This window comes from Leucoraja erinacea, chromosome 19 (assembly GCF_028641065.1).
Source record: "Leucoraja erinacea ecotype New England chromosome 19, Leri_hhj_1, whole genome shotgun sequence".
Taxonomy (NCBI): Eukaryota; Metazoa; Chordata; class Chondrichthyes; order Rajiformes; family Rajidae; genus Leucoraja; species Leucoraja erinaceus.
Window position 1 is genome coordinate 23,025,189 of NC_073395.1, and position 18,206 is coordinate 23,043,394.

At 47.8% G+C, this 18,206-nt stretch overlaps 1 protein-coding gene across 1 annotated transcript in view; it reads left to right on the forward strand.

Moving 5' to 3' along the window:
- The window catches only part of c19h12orf56 (chromosome 19 C12orf56 homolog), a 41,465-nt gene that overhangs the window by 13,568 nt on the left and 9,691 nt on the right, over nucleotides 1-18,206 (forward strand). The window contains exons 4-10 of the mRNA XM_055650659.1: nucleotides 2,100-2,508; nucleotides 2,602-2,681; nucleotides 4,568-4,712; nucleotides 6,026-6,132; nucleotides 8,686-8,775; nucleotides 9,892-10,018; nucleotides 13,194-13,268. Of these exons, the coding sequence (XP_055506634.1) occupies nucleotides 2,100-2,508; nucleotides 2,602-2,681; nucleotides 4,568-4,712; nucleotides 6,026-6,132; nucleotides 8,686-8,775; nucleotides 9,892-10,018; nucleotides 13,194-13,268 (1,033 nt within the window). The remainder of the gene's footprint in view (nucleotides 1-2,099; nucleotides 2,509-2,601; nucleotides 2,682-4,567; nucleotides 4,713-6,025; nucleotides 6,133-8,685; nucleotides 8,776-9,891; nucleotides 10,019-13,193; nucleotides 13,269-18,206) is intronic.

Consider the following 18,206-nt stretch of genomic DNA (forward strand, 5'->3'; position numbering starts at 1 on the left):
AAGACAATACAAAAGTCCTCATCCACACTCTGGCCACATCCCGCATCGATTACTGCAACGCCAATAAACTTCTTCACCGCCTCCAATGCATTCAGAACTCTGCAGCCCGGATCATCACCCGCACCAGATCATCGGACCACATCACACCCATCCTCACTCAGCTCCACTGGCTCCCTGTGCACCACCGGATTAACTACAAGATTTTACTGCTGACCTTCAAAGCCCTACACCACCTTGCTCCCCAATACCTCTCTGACCTGCTGCTACCATACACTCCTTCCCGGTCACTTCGTTCCTCCTCAGCTGCAATTTTAACTGTCCCCACATTTAGACTCAGCACCATGGGTGCCAGAGCCTTCAGCTGCTCTGCCCCACGTCTCTGGAGCACTCTCCCACCTCCCATCCGTCACCTGGACACTATCGATCAATTCAAATCACAACTCAAAACGCACCTGTTTAGATTAGCATACCCGACATAACTTCCACCATGTTCACCCTGATTTTAATGACTTAAAATGTTTTCTGTATTTTTTTTTTTTTTTTAATTTTTTTATGATCAACTTGATTTTAATATTGATAAATGTCCTGCACCTATTGTCTATTGTCTATTGTTTTCGAGTTCTCCAAGCCTCTTATCCTCATGACTAAACACTCTTGTCTCTCTTGACACTTAAGGATTTTATGTCCTGTAAAGTGTAAGGTGTCCAGAAAGGCACCAGCAAATAAAATGCATTATTATTATTATTATTATTATTATGTTTCCACGCTGTATCTCTAAAGTCTGAACTAAAGACCGTGTGGATTTTCTCATGGTGCTCCGGTATCATCCTGCACTGCAAAGAAGTAAATGTTTGTAGGTTATTTGACTTCTGGAAAATTGTAAATTGTTCCTAGTGTGCAGGATAGTGTTAGTGTACGGGGTGATCACTGGTTGGCGTGGACTTGGTGGGCAGAAGGGCCCATTTTCATGCTCTAATGTCTAAAGCTGAGACTAACAAAGTAGGAATTGTGGACCTGACTTGGGCAGAAAGAAAGAGGGAGTTACCTAAACATGCTGGAGAGAGCATGCACATTAGTCGCTTGTGGTGGAGCATTCAAAGGGCCGAATGGACTCCAATGGTATCAATCTTCCATCCCTAGGTTGGTGGGGTGAAAGGTGAGCACCAGGGGAACTCTGTCCTTGTTCCATGGACATTGTTTTTTTGGCGACCAGGATATGCTGTCTGGATGTGAAATTCTAATGGGCTTGAGGTTGTGGACATGTTTTTTCTTTGGTCCCCTAATTTGAGGAAGGACATTCTTGCTATTGAGGGAGTGCAGCATAGGTTCACAAGGTTCATTCCCAGGATGGCGGGAATGTCATATGCTGAGAGAATGGAGCGGCTGGGCTTGCATACACTGGAATTTAGAAGGATGAGAGAGGATCTTATTGAAACATACAAGATTGTTAAGGGTTTGGATACGCTAGAGATAGGAAACATGTTCCCGATGTTGGGGGAGTCCAGAACCAGGGGTCACAGTTTAAGAATAAGGGGTAAGGCATTTAGAACGGAGATGAGGAAACACTTTTTCTCACAGAGAGTGGTGAGTCCGTGGAATTCTCTGCGTCAGAGGGCGGTGGAGGCCGGTTCTCTGGATACTTTCAAGAGAGAGCTGGTTAGGGCTCCTGAAGATAGCGGAGTCAGGAGATATGGGGAGAAGGCAGAAACGAGGATTGTGGATGATCAGCCATGATCACATTGAATGGCGATGCTGGCTCGAAGGGCTGAATGGTCTACTCCTGCACCTATTGTCTATTGTCTATTGTTTTCGAGTTCTCCAAGCCTCTTATCCTCATGACTAAACACTCTTGTCTTTCTTGACACTTAAGTTTAGTTTAGTTTAGTTTATTGTCATGTGTACTGAAATACAGTGAATAGGGTTTTTGTTGTGTGCTAATCAGTCGACTATATATGATTAGTGGGCGGCACGGACTCGGTGGGCTGAAGGGCCGGTTTCCACTCTCAAACTCAAAGGGATGAATGTCCTTCAGCGGTTTCAATATGCCCCCACCTCTCCCCAGGTTCACATAAATGAATCGTGCTTTTCTCCGCTTCCAGGAAGAGCGGGGATTTTGCCAGGCAACGTGACCCTGGACCGACCCGTGCCGACTCCTGCCCGACCCCCGAGCTGAAGAATCTGAAGCTGTGCGAGAAAGACAACCATGTTGCCTGGAGCACAAATGCCCGCCCGCTGCCTGAGCCTCCAAAGGAAAGTCCAGGCCCTACCTTGGCATCGAGAGTGCCAACGTACAAGCAAGAACCAGTGCAACAGCACCCGCTCAATCCTTACCCGTGCCACAGGAACACCAGGGAGCAGCGCTCAGATAGATGGGACTCCAGCACGGAGGTAGACAAGAGGACAAGCAGCCAGCTGAAGGGACAGGAACTGGAACTTCACCTCTACATCATCTCCATGTCCTCCTTAATATTTCTCCATTTAAAAAGTGCGTGGAACAATTTTATGATTGTAAGTAAAAACACGGGGCCGGTTTGTGGTTTAATTTCCCCCGTTGTCTGGAGGTCAACGCTGTTTATTTTGTTTCTTTAATGTTGCCAACAGCGGTCGACACTAAGGCAGGATCCAGACTACGCACAGGAAAGTGCACCCACATCCCCTGCTCGGGGTGCCAAGGGACACAGGTAACTCAGTCGCCACAGCCTCACTTCCTGGGGGTTCGGGGAGATCTTTACTTTTACTTCACTTTAAAGATGCAGCCAGAACCTGGCCATTCGGCCCACCGAGTCCGTGCCGACCCCCGCGCACTAACACTATCCTACACACTAGGGAGAATTTACAATTTTACCAAAGCCAATTAACCTACAAAGCTTATATGTCTTTGGAGAGTGGGAGGAAACCAGAGCTCCTGGAGAAAACCCACGCGGTCACATGGAGAACGTGTAAGCTCCGTATTGACGTGCACCCGTAGTCAGGATCAAACCCAGGACTCTGGCGCTGTAAGGTAGCAACTTTACCAGCTCCACCATTGTGCCCACCACAGTGGACAGAGGTGCAGAAAAGGTGAGGGGGGGGGGGGGGAGGGGGAGTGGTGGCACGCTGAAGAGATCATCGTAACAAAGTGGTGGAAGGTCCCTAGGAGAGCACGGTGCAGGTAAAGCATCATTGGATGGATTCAAGCCAAAGGAAAATGGTGACATCAAGAACTGGAGATGCTAGAATCCTGAGCAAAACACGGAGTGCTGGAGGAACTCAGTGGTCAGGCAGCATCTGTGGAGGCACCTTTCTTCAGATAAAATTATTAGAGTTGATTGGCATGTGCAAGAGAATAGTTTATTGAGAAATAAATAGGGGGGTGGAAATGATGGGTTGTTCAAGAGCTGGCATAGACTTTGATGGGCTGAATGACCTTTATGTCATAATAGATCATGAGTTGGAAAATTCATCAAACAATCTCCAAGTTGCTGGAGTGGGATTTGAACCTTTAACCTTCTGATACATAAGTTAAAGTTGACAGCTTGACGAGTCGCTTAGATTGAAATACAGGATTTTTAAATGCAGGCTCTCCATCGGAACAGAGAGCAGTGGAAGGCAAGGAGGTGGCTGCTGTATAAAAGAGCAATGGGCTTACGTGGAGCTTGCGTCATTTGTTGTTTGATGCTCGGCGAAAGCAATGAAAGGAAGTAATGAATGGCACACGGCCTCGTTTAAATATAAATATGACAAATTTAAATATGAGAAGTAACTTGGGGAAGGGTGCATAAGAAATGAAAGGAGAAGCAGGGTGATTAGCAACAAAGAATGACGATCACAGACACTCATGTTGCTAAGGGATGCCACCATTTTGGACGTGACTGTTGCCATATTGAGCCTGACTGTTGCTATGGAAAGTAGCCATATTGGAGCCCGGTGTTGCTATGGGAAACCAACATATTGGAGCCTAGTGTTGCTATGGGATGCTGCCACATTGGAATCCAGTGTAGCCACAGGAAGCGCCATAATGGAGTCCAGGGTTGTTATGGGAAACCACCATATTGGAGACTAGTGTTGCTATGTGTAGTCACCAGATGATTGCCTCGTGCTGATCAAGATGCCTCAACTATGCTGCTACGACCTGCCCAGTTTGGTCCATATCCTTCCATGCCTGCAAACCTTCACTACCCATGTACCAGTCCAAGTGTCTTTTAAATGCTGTATTGATACTTGCCTCAACTACCTCCTCTGGCAGTTCGAAATGTGTTAGCAGGAACTGCAGATGCTGGTTTAAATCGAAGATAGACACAAAAAGCTGGAGTAACTCAGCGGGACAGGCAGCATCTCTGGAGAGAAGGAATGGGTGACGTTTCGGGTCGAGACCCTTCTTCAGTCTGAAGAAGATGATACATCACCCATTCTTACTCCCCAGAGATGCTGCCTGTCCCGCTGCGTTACTGCAGCTTTTTGTGTCTATCCTCTGGCAGCTCGCTCTATTGTTTATATTGCAATGTATTCACTTTCTTTAAATAATGCTGTTTGATCTGTGTATTAAAATATTTTTCTGTGTGAACAATTGTGGTCTGTGTTGTGCCAGTTCAGAGGGAATCAATAAACTCTTCAATCAACTGAGCTCTGAATTGCTTCATGGAAGCAGTGCGTTGGACAGGACCTGTTCACTGGTGAAGGAGCTGAAAACTGCTGCACTTCGCAACTTCACCATCAAAAAGCTCTTCTGGAAAGTACGTTTCTGTGTGTTCCATTTGACAAGATTTATGTTATGCCTCGGCACACGTGACAATAAACTAAACACAAACAAACGAGAAGCACTTTGTGTCCTTCTGTCTCTCAGGATTTTTACAGCCTGTGATGTATTTCTGAGATGCCGTCACCAACCCTCGCCCTCCAGAGATGCTGCCCAAATGCAGCCTAACCAAAGTCATACAAAGTTGCAAATTCAACGGGCAACCTAACCATGAAACTTATGGCGGCGCAGTAACGCAGCAGTAGAGTTGCTGCCTCACAGCATCAGAGACCCGGGTTCGATCCTGACTACGGGTGCTGTCTGTACAGACTTTGGACATTCTCCCTGTGACCACATGGGTTTTCTCTGGGTGTAGAGTCATAGAGTCTCACAGCATGGAAACAGGCCCTTTGACCCAACTTGCACACGCTGACCAACAGGCCCCATCTACACTAATCTTCATCTACAACAGGCCCCGTCCCACCTGCATGTGTATGGCACTAAACCCATCCCATCCAAGTACCTGTCCAAATGTGTTTTAAACATTGCGATAGTACCTGATGGCTCCCCCAGCCTCCTCCCACACTCCAAAGATGTTCAGGTTTGTCTGTTAATTGGCTTTGGTTAAATTGTCCCTAGTGTGTAGGATAGTGCTAGTGTATGGGGTGATTATTGGTCGGCATGGACTCGGTGGGCCAAAGGACATGTTTCCACGCTTTATATCTAAAGTCTAAATGGGATCTATTGTTTCGATCTGAGGGACAAGGGGATGATGTCAGATGTCGCAGCTCTCCCTCAGCATGATGGGACTCCTTGGCAATGGTAACTCAAGTCGCTGGGTATAGGACTTAGGCAAGAGTCAAGAGTGTTTTATTGTCATACTAGACCAAGTGCAGACCCGTTGGGTCTGCTCCCCAACGCAAGATTCCACCACTCACCCATTCCCCCAATGCAAGCCAATCCCCTAACTCAATATTGCTCCACTCATGCATAGCCCCCAACTGCACAGGCGCAGCTCATTTCTCTTCATCCCCCAGCACTCCCTCCTCCTCCTCTTCACCCTCCCTCTTCAATCCCTCGAGAGGGAGGGGGGTAGAAAGGGAGGGGTGGTACAGAGGGAGGGGTGGTTGAGTGGGGGGGGTTGTAGGTATGTCCTAGACAGAACAATGAAGTTGTGGCTGGAGAGCTGTGGACTAAACCACACCCCGCACTGTGAAGAGTATTGACAATTACATTTCAATTATGAGGTATGTTATGTTTTTGTTTTCACCTAAACTCCTCACTAAAGCCTCTTCCATCTCTTGTCCGCAGTCGAACGACCTGTATCCGTTTCTGATTGGAAAACTTCAGGAGCACTTGCCGAGATTGGAGGATCCAACAACCCAACGAGACAGGAGGAAAACCATCAATGATCTACAGTAAGTGAAATGTTCCCATTGAAAAAGCTTCTGCTTGGACCCTCAAGCCGGGATCATCCATCTTCAAAGCATGGAGCTGAAGTGGGATGGGTAAGGCTAACTTTTAGATTTAGTTTAGAGATACAGCGTGGGAACAGGCCCTTCGGCATACCGAGTCTGCGCCAACCAGCAATCACCCCCGTATACTAGTTCCATCCTACACACTAGGGACAATTTACAGATGCCAATTAACCTACGATTCTGCACATCTTGGCATTAGTCTTGTAATTGTAATTGATTTTATTAGCCAAGTATGAAAACAAAACAAGTATGTAAATCATATGAGGATTTGCCATAGTTATATCAAAAAACCGACAAAACACGCAACCACATAAAGAACATAAATTAACATAAACATCTACCACAGCGGCTCCTCCACATCCCCCACTGTGATGGAACACAATAAAGTCTTATCTTCTTTCCTCCTTTTTCTCCCGCGGTCGGTGGAGGCGAACCATCTGAAGTCAGGGCGATTGAAGCTCCTGCGGCTTGGAGTTCCTGAAGCCGGTCTCCAACCAGGGACCGCAAACTCCACGATTTTAATCCTATTCCTCATTTCTTCATCCAATTCCTAATTTTTCTCTATAGTCCAGATCCGGTTCAATTATAAATGTTGAAAAAAACCCTCTACATTTGTTGATGCCTCAACAACTTTAGACTTAGTTTAGAGATGCAGCGCTGAAACAGACCCTTCGGCCCACCGATCCCACGCCGTTCAGTGATCACCTCGTACACTTGCACTACCTCACACACTAGGGACAATTTTCAATTTTAATGCAGCACCCGGAGAAATCCCACATGGTCACAGGGAGAACGTACAAACTCCGTACTGACAGCACCCGTAGTCAGGATCGAACCAGGGTCTCTGGCGCAGTGAGGCAGCAACTCTACTGTTACGCCACTGTACATTGATGATGATTAGTGTCATAACGTCGGGATTGAACCCGGGTTTCTGGCGCTATGAGACAGTAACTCTACCGTTGCGTCACCGTGCCAACCCAGATGTTACAAGAAAGTTTACAGATCTTTTGCTTAAAGCGTGGCGCAGTGGTAGAGTTGCTGCCTCACAGTCAGAGATCCAGGTTCGATCCTGACTACAGATGCTGTTTGTACAGAGTTTGTATGTACTTCCGATGACTGTGTGGGTTTTCTCTGGATGCTCCCATTTCCTCCCACACTCCAAGGATGTGCAGGTTTGTAGGTTAATTGGCGTTGGTAAAATTGTCCCTAGTGTGTAGGATAGAACGAGTGTGCAGTGATTGCTGGTCAGTATGGACCCGGTGGGCCGAATGGTCTCTTTCCACGCTGTAAGTCAAAGTTTAAGGTCTCCTCTCTATCACGTGCAATTCCAGAGAAAACTGTCTGTACGGAGTTTGTGCATTCCCCCTGTGACCTGCGTAGGTTTTCTCTGGATGCTTTGGTTTCTAAAGATGTGCAGGTTTGCAGGTTAATTGGCTTTGGTAACATTGTAAATTGTCCCTAGTGTGTAGGATTGTGTGATAGCCACTGGCGTTTATGTGGTGGTGTGCTTTCAGGAGGTCATACGTCGTAAACATAAACTCCGCATCCCTCTCTACAGATGCTGCCTGACCGGTTGAGTGTTTCCAGTATTTTCCACTATTATTCTAGATATTCCCAGCATTGATAGTGTAGGCAGTCAGAACTATTTCTTCGGGTTGGAAATGTCAAAGACTGGAGGCCGTAGCTATACTGGCGGAGTGGCAAAGTTTAAAGGAGATGTGTGGACAAGTTTAGTATGTAGAAAGTGGTGGGTGCCTGGAAAGCAGTGCCAGGTGGTGGTGGTGGAGACAGACACTATAGTGGAGTGTAAACTAAATGAAGCATTTGAGATGGCACGTGGATGTGCAGGCAAGAGACTCTGTGAGTCTACCTGATCTATTGCTCTCATGATTATTTACATTTCGATAAGATCACCTCTCATCCTCCTGTGTTCCAAGGAGTTTAGTCCCAGCCTGTTCTACACAGTTGACCCTCGAGTCCAGGAAACATCCTCATAAATCTTCTCTGAACCCTTTCCAAATTGACAACATCTTTTCCTGTAACTTGGTGCTCATAACTAAACACAATACTCTAAATGCAGCCTCACCATCATCTTATATAACTGCAACATGGCCTCCCTACTTCGATACTCAACACTCTGTCCAATGGACAATGTGCCAAAGTAATTTTTGAACATCCAATCTAACGGTGTCGCCATTTTCAAGGAACTACCCACCTGCATTCCTAGATCCCTCTGTTCTACAATACTCCCCAGAGCCCGACCATTCGCTGTGCTGGTCCTGCCCATGTTAGACTTTCCAAAATGCAACACCACACATTTTTCCATATTCAATTCCATCAACAATTGCTCCGCCCACCTGGCCAATGCTTGTAAAGGTTTATCTGCCTCCTCTGCAGATATGATTCTTGTTTATTTTGCAAGTTGGGAACTTTATGCTGTCTAAATTTACAGAAAGGTGAACGTGCGATATAACTTTCCGTTTATCCGCGCAGATTGTGTAGGTTGATCGTGGAGACGTTGGGCGTGATGTTCAGGGAGACTGAAACGGAGCCAAGTCGCCTGCCCCTTCTCGCTGCCAAGCGGTAGGTAGCTCTCGAAGATAGACACAAAATGCTGGAGTAACTCAGCCTCTCCAGAGAATAAAAACAGGTGACGTTGTGGGTTGGGACCCTTCGTCAGACTGAGAGTAGAGGTGGGGGGGAGGAACTAAACTGGGGGTGAGAAAATGCCAAAACAGATCAGGGCTGGCGACAGGTGACCACAAGAAGGGTGGAGCCCACAATAGCCCATTGTTGACTGGGGAAGGTGTGTAAATGAGAGGGATACTAGGATGCGAACAGTGGAACTGGTAGGAAGATTAGGGTGGGGGAGGGAGGGGTGGGATTGCAGGAGTTATTTTAGTTAGAGGAATTAACATTCGTGCCGCTGGGTTGCAAGTTGCCCAAGCGAAATGTGAGGTTCTGTTCCTCCGATTTGCTGGGGTAGCTGTCGCTGATTGGTCATTCTTAGAGTCGTTCAGCATGGCCATGATAACCAAGATACCCCATCTACGCTAGTCCCACCTGCCAGCATTGGGCTGTTTCCCTGTAGCTTGGGCAGCTTACAACCCAACGGTATGAATATTGAATCCTCTAACTTTGTTACCCTTACTTTCCCTCTCTCTCTCTCTCTCTCTCTGTCCCTCCCCTACCCTAGTTCTCCGACTAGTTTCACTGTCCTTTTGGTTAATTTTATTGCTTGTATGCCTCCTTGTCACCTTCTTCTCAGCTAACAATGATCCATTCTACATTTCCTTATCCACGTCTACTTTGATCTGGGGTTTTCACACCTTACCCATCCATATCTCTAGACTCCCTCTCCCTTGACTCTCAGTCTGAAGAAGGGCCTCAACCCGAAACGCCACCCATTCCATCTCTCCGGAGACGCTGCCTGTCCCGCTGAGTTACTCCACTGAGTTTGTGTCTATCTTCAGTATAAACCAGCATCTGCAGTTCCTTCCAGCACTTCTTAAAGAGACAGTCTGCTATAACTGTAATCCGTTATAAAGAAGTCTGTAATAACTTGGGTTTGCTGTAGTGTTTATGTTTAGGACTCTAATTATCATCAGTGATGTTGTTTCATGGAGTTGAAAGGTTTTTTAACATTGCCTTATAATGTGGCCATATTTTAAGGCGAGTGTTCTGTGTATTACATGTTAGGGGCATCTTGGTCGTCAGCCTACTGAAGATTTTAATAAGTGGGCCGCATGTACTGAAGACACCTTGTACGGCTGGTGACGGGGTGTCGGTGGAGCGTGTGGTCCCAGCTGTTCCTCCCAGCGAGGAGGTAAGTCTGCAGTAGACCCTGTCCCGTGACTCTCTACATCTGCTCTTCTCTGCGCCTCTGATAGCCCTCGTTCCTTCAGTCCAGCCCGCATCTCCCAGGGTCCTCCCTCCCTCAGCTTTATAATTGTTTGCTATTTCATCTTTAGAAATGGTCCTTAAAGATGTTGCTCATTATGAACTGTCACACACACACACACACACACACACACACACACACACACACACACACACACACACACACACACACACACACACACACACACACACACACACACACACACACACACACACACACACACACACACACACACACACACACACACACACACACACACACACACACACACACACACACACACACACACACACACACACACACACACACACACACACACACACACACACACACACACACACACACACACACACACACACACACACACACACACACACACACACACACACACACACACACACCACACACACACACACACACACACACACACACACACACACACACACAGTCACGCACGCACACACAATGCAAACTGGTTCAATCGTCAAGTCAATGGGATCTAAACCACAGCTACCAATGAATGACCCATGGAGGAAGGAACTGCATATGCTGCTTTGGGTTGCGGGTTGCGTTGGGGGACCAGGACTCCCGTGTGACAGGGACTCAACGAGCCCCACTTAGTCTAGTCTAAACTAATTGCAGTGCCATTAAAAGTTCTGTTTTGGTTTAATTAGTGGCAGTGTAGTTATTTTAGTTTTATATTTAATGAGCAGTGTGCTGTCGTTGACTGGAAGGTGAGATTAATAAGATATGGTAGCGTGTACTTATGCGCAGACTTGGGGCACGGCCCCTGTGTAAGTGTTAATATTATCTAGTGGGTACACAAAAATGCTGGAGAAACTCAGCGGGTGCAGCAGCATCTATGGAACGAAGGAGATAGGTAACGTTTCGGGCTGAAACCCTTCTTCAGACTGATAGGGGGTGGCGGGGAGAAGGAAGGAAAAAGGGATGAGGAGGAGCCCGAGGGCTGGGGGATGGGAGGAGACAGCTCGAGGGCTAAGGAAGGGGAGAAGACAGCAAGGGCTAACAAAATTGGGAGAATTAAATGTTCATGCCCGACGGATGCAGGCTCCCCAAGCGGAATATGAGGTGCTGTTCCTCCAATTTCCGGTGTTGCTCACTCTGGCAATGGAGGAGACCCAGGACAGAGAGGTCGGATTGGGAATGGGAGGGGGAGTTGAAGTGCTGAGCCACCGTGACCCCGTCCAACGTGACCCCACCACCCGCCACATCTTCCCATCTTCCGGTGGGCGGCGCGACTCGCTTCGCAGCGGCCTCTGCAGTCCGTTTGTCTTTTTGTTATTTTTTGTCCCATTTTAATGTAGTTGTTATTTTATTTTTTTGATGGGGTGTGTGTGTGTGTGTGTGTGTGTGTGTGTGTGTGTGTGTGTGTGTGTGTGTGTGTGTGTGTGTGTGTGTGTGTGTGTGTGTGTGTGTGTGTGTGTGTGTGTGTGTGTGTGTGTGTGTGTGTGTGTGTGTGTGTGTGTGTGTGTGTGTGTGTGTGTGTGTGTGTGTGTGTGTGTGTGTGTGTGTGTGTGTGTGTGTGTGTGTGTGTGAACATTTAAAATCTTTCCCCTGCACGGAGAACCTGACCTTTTCTCTGTCGGGTCTCCGTTGTCGTTAGGGCTGCAACGTGGAGCAGCCTCCAACAGGAACGTCCTGGGGTTCCAGTCACGGAGCTGCGGAGCTACTCACCATCATGGAGCTAGCCGAGTCCGGAGCGGGTGGAGCTGTGGTGGTGCGCTGCTGCGACCCGACCCCCAGAGATTCGGAGGCTTACCGTAGGTCTGGCAGACAGTAATATCGGGAGCCCGCGGGTCTCTGGTGGGAGACTGCTTTTCGAGGCTTCTGCAACGGCGACTTCACCCGCCCGAGTCGCGGGGTCAAGGACCTGGAGCGGGGCCTTACATCACCGCCCGGCGCGGCTTCAACGGCTGCGGGACTTTGCTAGAGCCCGCCGGGGGCTCCAACAACAAGACCCGAAGTGTGGCCTTGCATCGCCCGGCGTGGCTTTAATGGCCGCGGGACAATTGCCATCGCCCGCCGGGGGCTTTGACTCTGACATCGGGAGGGGAATGGGGAGTGCAGGGGAGAGATAAGTTTTTTTGCCTTCCATCACAGCGAGGAGGAGATGCGCTGTGATGGATGTCTGTGTAAATTCTGTTGTGTCTTGGGTCTTTTTTTTCATGTGTGTATGACTGTAGAAACAACATTTCATTTGAGCCTCTATGAGGTTCAAGTGACAAATAAATTGTATAGTGTATTGTGTGTATTGTGTATCTCCCCCTATGTCTGGCTTCCACAAAGACCGCTCCCTCCGCAACTCCCTTGTCAATTCTTCCCTTCCCTCCAGTACCACCCCCTCCCCGGGCACTTTCCGTTGCAACCGCAAGAAATGCAACACCTGTCCCTTTACCTCCCCCCTCGACTCCATTCAAGGACCCAAGCAGTCGTTCCAGGTGCGACAGAGGTTCACCTGTATCTCCTCCAACCTCATCTACTGCATCCGCTGCTCTAGATATCAGCTGATCTACATCGGTGAGACTAAGCGGAGGTTGGGCGATCGTTTCGCCGAACACCTCCGCTCGGTCCGCAAGAACCTACCTGACCTCCCGGTGGCTCAGCACTTCAACTCCCCCTCCCATTCCCAATCCGACCTTTCTGTCCTGGGTCTCCTCCATTGCCAGAGTGAGCAACACCGGAAATCGGAGGAATAGCACCTCATATTCCGCTTGGGGAGCCTGCATCCGTCGGGCATGAACATTGAATTCTCCCAATTTTGTTAGCCCCTGCTGTCTCCTCCCCTTCCTTAGCCCTCGAGCTGCCTCCTCCCATCCCCCAGCCCTCGGGCTCCTCCTCCTCCCTTTTTCTTTCCTTCTCCCCGCCACCCCCTATCAGTCTGAAGAAGGGTTTCGGCCCGAAACGTTACCTATCTCCTTCGCTCCATAGATGCTGCTGCACCCGCTGAGCTTCTCCAGCATTTTTGTGTACCTTCGATTTTCCAGCATCTGCAGTTCCTTCTTGAACACAATGTTATCTAGTGTGCGTGGCCATTGTGCAATGTAATTAACACTGGCTTTTGCTTTGTCTATCTTTGCAGCTACAGAACCTGTTACTGGAGTACAGTGATGCTGTGATATCAGCTCTGTATGAAATATTCCTCATAACGCATCAGGTGAGTGTGATTTTCCCGTCACCAGACCGGCTTGACCTTCCATCACAGCCTTTACTTTGCACACTGAGTTAGTTTAGTTTAGTTCAGGGATACAGCGTGGAATCAGGTCCTTCAGCCCACTGTAGCTGCACTGCCCAGTTTCAGTTGCCTGATAACTGTTTCTTCTCAGCTGAACCATCAGGCAACTGAACCATCCTACCAACAACTACAGAATGCTGCTATCTACCTCATTGGAGACCCTCAGTCTACCTTTGATTGAACTTTACTGGACTTGATCATGCAGTAAACGTTATTCCCTTTATCATGTATCTGTGGCTCGATTGTAATCATGTATAGTCTACTCGCTGACAGGTTGGCAGGCAACAAAAGCTTTTCACTGTACCTCAGTACACGTGACAATAAACTCAACTCAACTCAACCCAACTTCACACTTGTTCTGTTATCCCACATTACTTTAGACTTTAGAGATACAGCGAATCTCGGTGTATTTTTAGAGATACATGTATACAAAAGTCTTTTAAGTGCTGCTATAGTATCTTTAGATATTACTTCAGATACAGTGTGGAAACTGGCCCCTTGACCCACCGTGTCCCCGCCAACCAACGATCAACCCGTACACTAATTCCATTCTACAAACTAGGGATAGTTTACAGAAGCCAATGAACCTATAAGCCTGGGTTACACAAAAAAGCTGGAGAAACTCAGCGGGTGCAGCAGCATCTATGGAGCGAAGGAAATAGGCAACGTTTCGGCCCGAAACGTTGCCTATTTCCTTCGCTCCATAGATGCTGCTGCACCCGCTGAGTTTCTCCAGCTTTTTTGTGTAACCTTCGATTCTCCAGCATCTGCAGTTCCCTCTTAAACCTATAAGCCTGCACGTCTTTGGAGTGTGGGAGGAAATCAGAGCAACCGGTGATAACCTACGAGATCACAGGGAGAACGTGCAAACTCCGTACAGACGGCACCCATAGTCAGGATTGAACCTGGATCTCTGGCGCTGTAAGGCAGTAACTCTACCGCTCTGCCACCGTGTCTGTAATGCACTGAGTTTTGTTTATTATTGTCACGTGTACCGAGGTACAGTGAAAATATTTTTTTTGCGTGCTATCCAGTCAGTGGAAAGTCTATACATGATTACAATCAGGCCGTCCACAGTGTACAGATACAGGATAAAGGGAATAACATTTAGTTTAAGATAAAGTGAAGTCACGTAAAGTCCAATTACAGATAGTTTGAGGATCTCCAATGAGGTAGATGGGAGGTCAGGACCGCTCTCTAGTTGGTGATAGGATGGTTCAGGTGCCTGATAACAGCTGGGAAGAAACTATCCGTGAATCTGGAGGTGTGCATTTTCACACTTCTGTACCTCTTGCCTGATGGGAGAGGGGAGAAGAGAGAGTGACCAGGGATGAGACTGGTCCTTGATTATGCTCAGATTCAGATTCAAACGTTATTGTCATTGTGCAGTGTACAGAGACAACGAAATGCAGTTAGCATCTCCCTAGAAGAGCGACATAGAATATGAGCAATACATAATTATATTTACGTGAATACAGTCATAGTAGTGTAATTATTTTTTTTTCCTGGTGGGAGGAGTGTCAGGGGGGGTGGGGGGGTGATTGGCAATCACCGGGGTACAGTGTTGAGTAGTGTAACAGCCGCAGGGAAGAAGCTGTTCATGGACCGGCAACGGAGAGACCTGTAGCGCCTCCCGGATGGTAGGAGGGTAAACAGACTGTGGTTGGGGTGAGAGCAGTCCTTGGCGATGCTGAGCGCCCTTCGCAGACAATGCTGGTGGTCTTGCCGAGGCAGCGTGAAGTGTAGATGTAGTCTGCTGGTAAAACATACACCATCTTCCAGGTGGGATTCACATAAGGAATCCAGATCGGTTCTGGACTTTAATTAGAACTGGGCTTTTGGGATGAGGGGGGAAGAGTGGAGGCAAGGTTACAGATTTGAGTCGGTCACATTATGGACACAGAGTGCTGGAGTATCTCAATGGGTCAGGCAATATGTCTGGAGAACATGGATAGGTGACATTTCGGGTTGGGATGCCCCAGGCTGATTGTAGATCGGGGGTGGGGGGGTGAGGAAAGCTGAGAGAGAGGCAGGACAAAGTGTGGCACGAGCATTTCTTTCACGAGCATTAGAATATAAAAACAGGGACGTTATGCTGAGATTTTATAAGGCACTGGCCAGACCGCATTTGGATGATTGTGCGCCGTTTTGGGCCCCATATCTGTGGAAAGATGTACTGAAGATAGACACAAAAAGCTGGAGTAACTCAGCAGGACATGCAGCATCTCTGGAGAGAAGGAATGGGTGACGTTTCGGGTCTAGACCCTCGTTCAGATGTATTGACATTGGAAAAGGTCCAGAAGAGGCTTAAGAGAATGATCCCGGGGATGGTTGGGTTGTGCTCATGATGAGCGTTTGATGGCAATGTCCTTGTACTCGCTGGAGTTTAGAAGGACGAGGGAGAGGATGTTTCCACTAGTGGTAGAGTCTAGCACCAGAGGGCATAGCCTCAGAATAAAAGGACGTAGCTTTAAAAAGGAGATAAGGAAGAATTTCTTTATCTGTGGAATTCATTGCCACAGGCGGCTGTGGAGGCCATCAATGGATATTTTTAACGCAGAGATTGACATATTCTTGATTAGTATGGGTGTCAGGGGTTATGTGGAGAAGGCAGGAGAATGGGGTTGAGAGGGAAAGATAGATCAGCCATGATTGAATGGCGGAGTAGACTTATTGGTTTGATTGGCCTAGTTCTGCTCCTATGACCTATGAACTAATAGGTGGAGAAAGGAACTGGAGATACTGGCTTACACTGAAGATAGACACAAAACGCTGGAGTTACTCAGTGGGTCAGGCAGCATCTTTGGAGAAAAGTAGTGGGTGGCATGGGTGACGTTTTGGGTCGTAACCCTTCTTCAGACTGAATGTAGAGATTGGGGGGTGGGGGAGAATAAACGAGATGAGAAAAGGCCAAAACAGATCAAGGCTGGCAACTGATAACCTCAGGAAGGATGGAGCCCACAATGGCCCATTGTTGACTGGGGAAGGTGTGATAACAAGGATGTGAGCGGTGGAATTGGTGGGGCGACTATGGTGGGGGAAGAGGGGATGAAAGGATGCTGAAGAAGGGTCTCGACCCGAAACATCTCTATTTCCTTCACTCCATAGATGCTGGCTCACCCGCTGAGTTTCTCCAGCATTTTTGTCTATCCTGGAGTTACTTGAAATGAGACGTAATAGATGGACACGGACGGGGGGGGGGGGGGGGGGGCTTGATAGGCCGATGATTGGAACAAAAGTCAGAGATAAAAGCAGAAGGTGTGAGACAGTCTGACTGAACAGTTGCGAATCGTGAAGCCAGAGGGAGTTTGCGTTATGTCAGTCTCGTAACTCTTATGTTTAATTATCCGTTAAAGTTCCTCCATTTAGATTTGTATTTGTTTCTGATCAAGCTGTCAGGGTGAAATTTTACCCTTCTGCCCTATGCAAATGCATGTGTGTATGTGTTTGACACTTTGTGATTGGGTGTATGTGTCTCTCTCCCTGTATGTGGCAGTGTCCTTGCATCTCAGCAGTCCCCACACTCAAAACCCACAAAAACACAGCAGAATCAAATTATCCTCACTCCCAAGGCAGTGTCTATGAAGTAGATGGATTACCTGTGCATACCAATGAGTGTGTTGTCGGTATATCCATGTCCATGTGTACTTAGTGTGTGCGTGTTTGTCTGTCCGTGCCTGTCTATCTGTGTGTGTGTTCTTATTCTGTCTGCTTTGTGTGTGCACACGTATCTGTGTGTACATGCGTGTGTATGTCCGTGTGTGTGTCTCTGTCTGTCTGTGTGCCCCCCAGCTCCTGGCATTGCCTGCCCCATCCTCTCCAGCTGCTTGGCCCCCCTGTCTTGCTTCACAAGTACTCCAGCAAGATTCAATCTGTCAAATGGCTGAAACAAAATTAATTCTGTGCTTTGGTTGGCAAGAGACAAGAAGCCAGGATATGCTAGTCGGTTACTATGGTAACAAGGGCAATAAAGTCACTTACCAAGAGCAGCGTAATAAAGCCAGCGGACTGCTATGGCTTTTATCTCTTTGGACAGGCTTTTAGCTTGTCACATTTCGACAGAAATTGATTTTGACCTTAATTGTGGGAAAGAATGATGCATTGTATTAAACTGCTAAAGACACAGAGAAATAACTGTCAGGAACTGCTTGTCTGTGAAGGATTGCTTTATGGAATGTTATTTAGAGATACTGTCCACGTGGAAACAGGCCCTTCGGCCCACCGTGACCATGCCGACCATTGATCACCCGTTCACACGAGTTCTATGTTATCCCACTACCTCATCCACTTTCTGAGCACTTGGAGCAATTTACAGACGGCCAAACCTACAAAACCACGTGTCTTTGGGATGTGGGAGGAATCCGGAGCACCCGGAGAAAACCCACACGGTCACAGGGAGGATATGTAAACTCCACACACAGGGGGCGCTGCAAGCCAGTGGTTCTACACACTGCGCCACTGTTTGCAGCGGTGCCTTTGGAAGCCATGATCCGGATTTCTGTAATTCCATCGGTCGCCCAACCAAACTCTCCTTCCTCCTTCGCGACGCTCCCTCTGTGATCATTTCCTGTCCCGCCATCTCCTGACGTAACTCCACATCAACACTGATGACACCTCCGTGAAGCACCTTGGGATCTTTTACCTGCATGAAATACAAGCTGTTCCTCATTTCGTTCCAACACAGTGACAACCAGTGGCACAAGAATCAGCCTCAATACCAATGAGAACAAAATTCCTAATACTATCAGTTCGGCACAAGCAAAAAATATGTTTTGTTTCTTATTCTCCAGAGGGAGGGTGTAAACCTCTCTGAAACCAGCATCTGCAGTTCCTTCCTGCACGGTTCATCTGCTGTTGCCT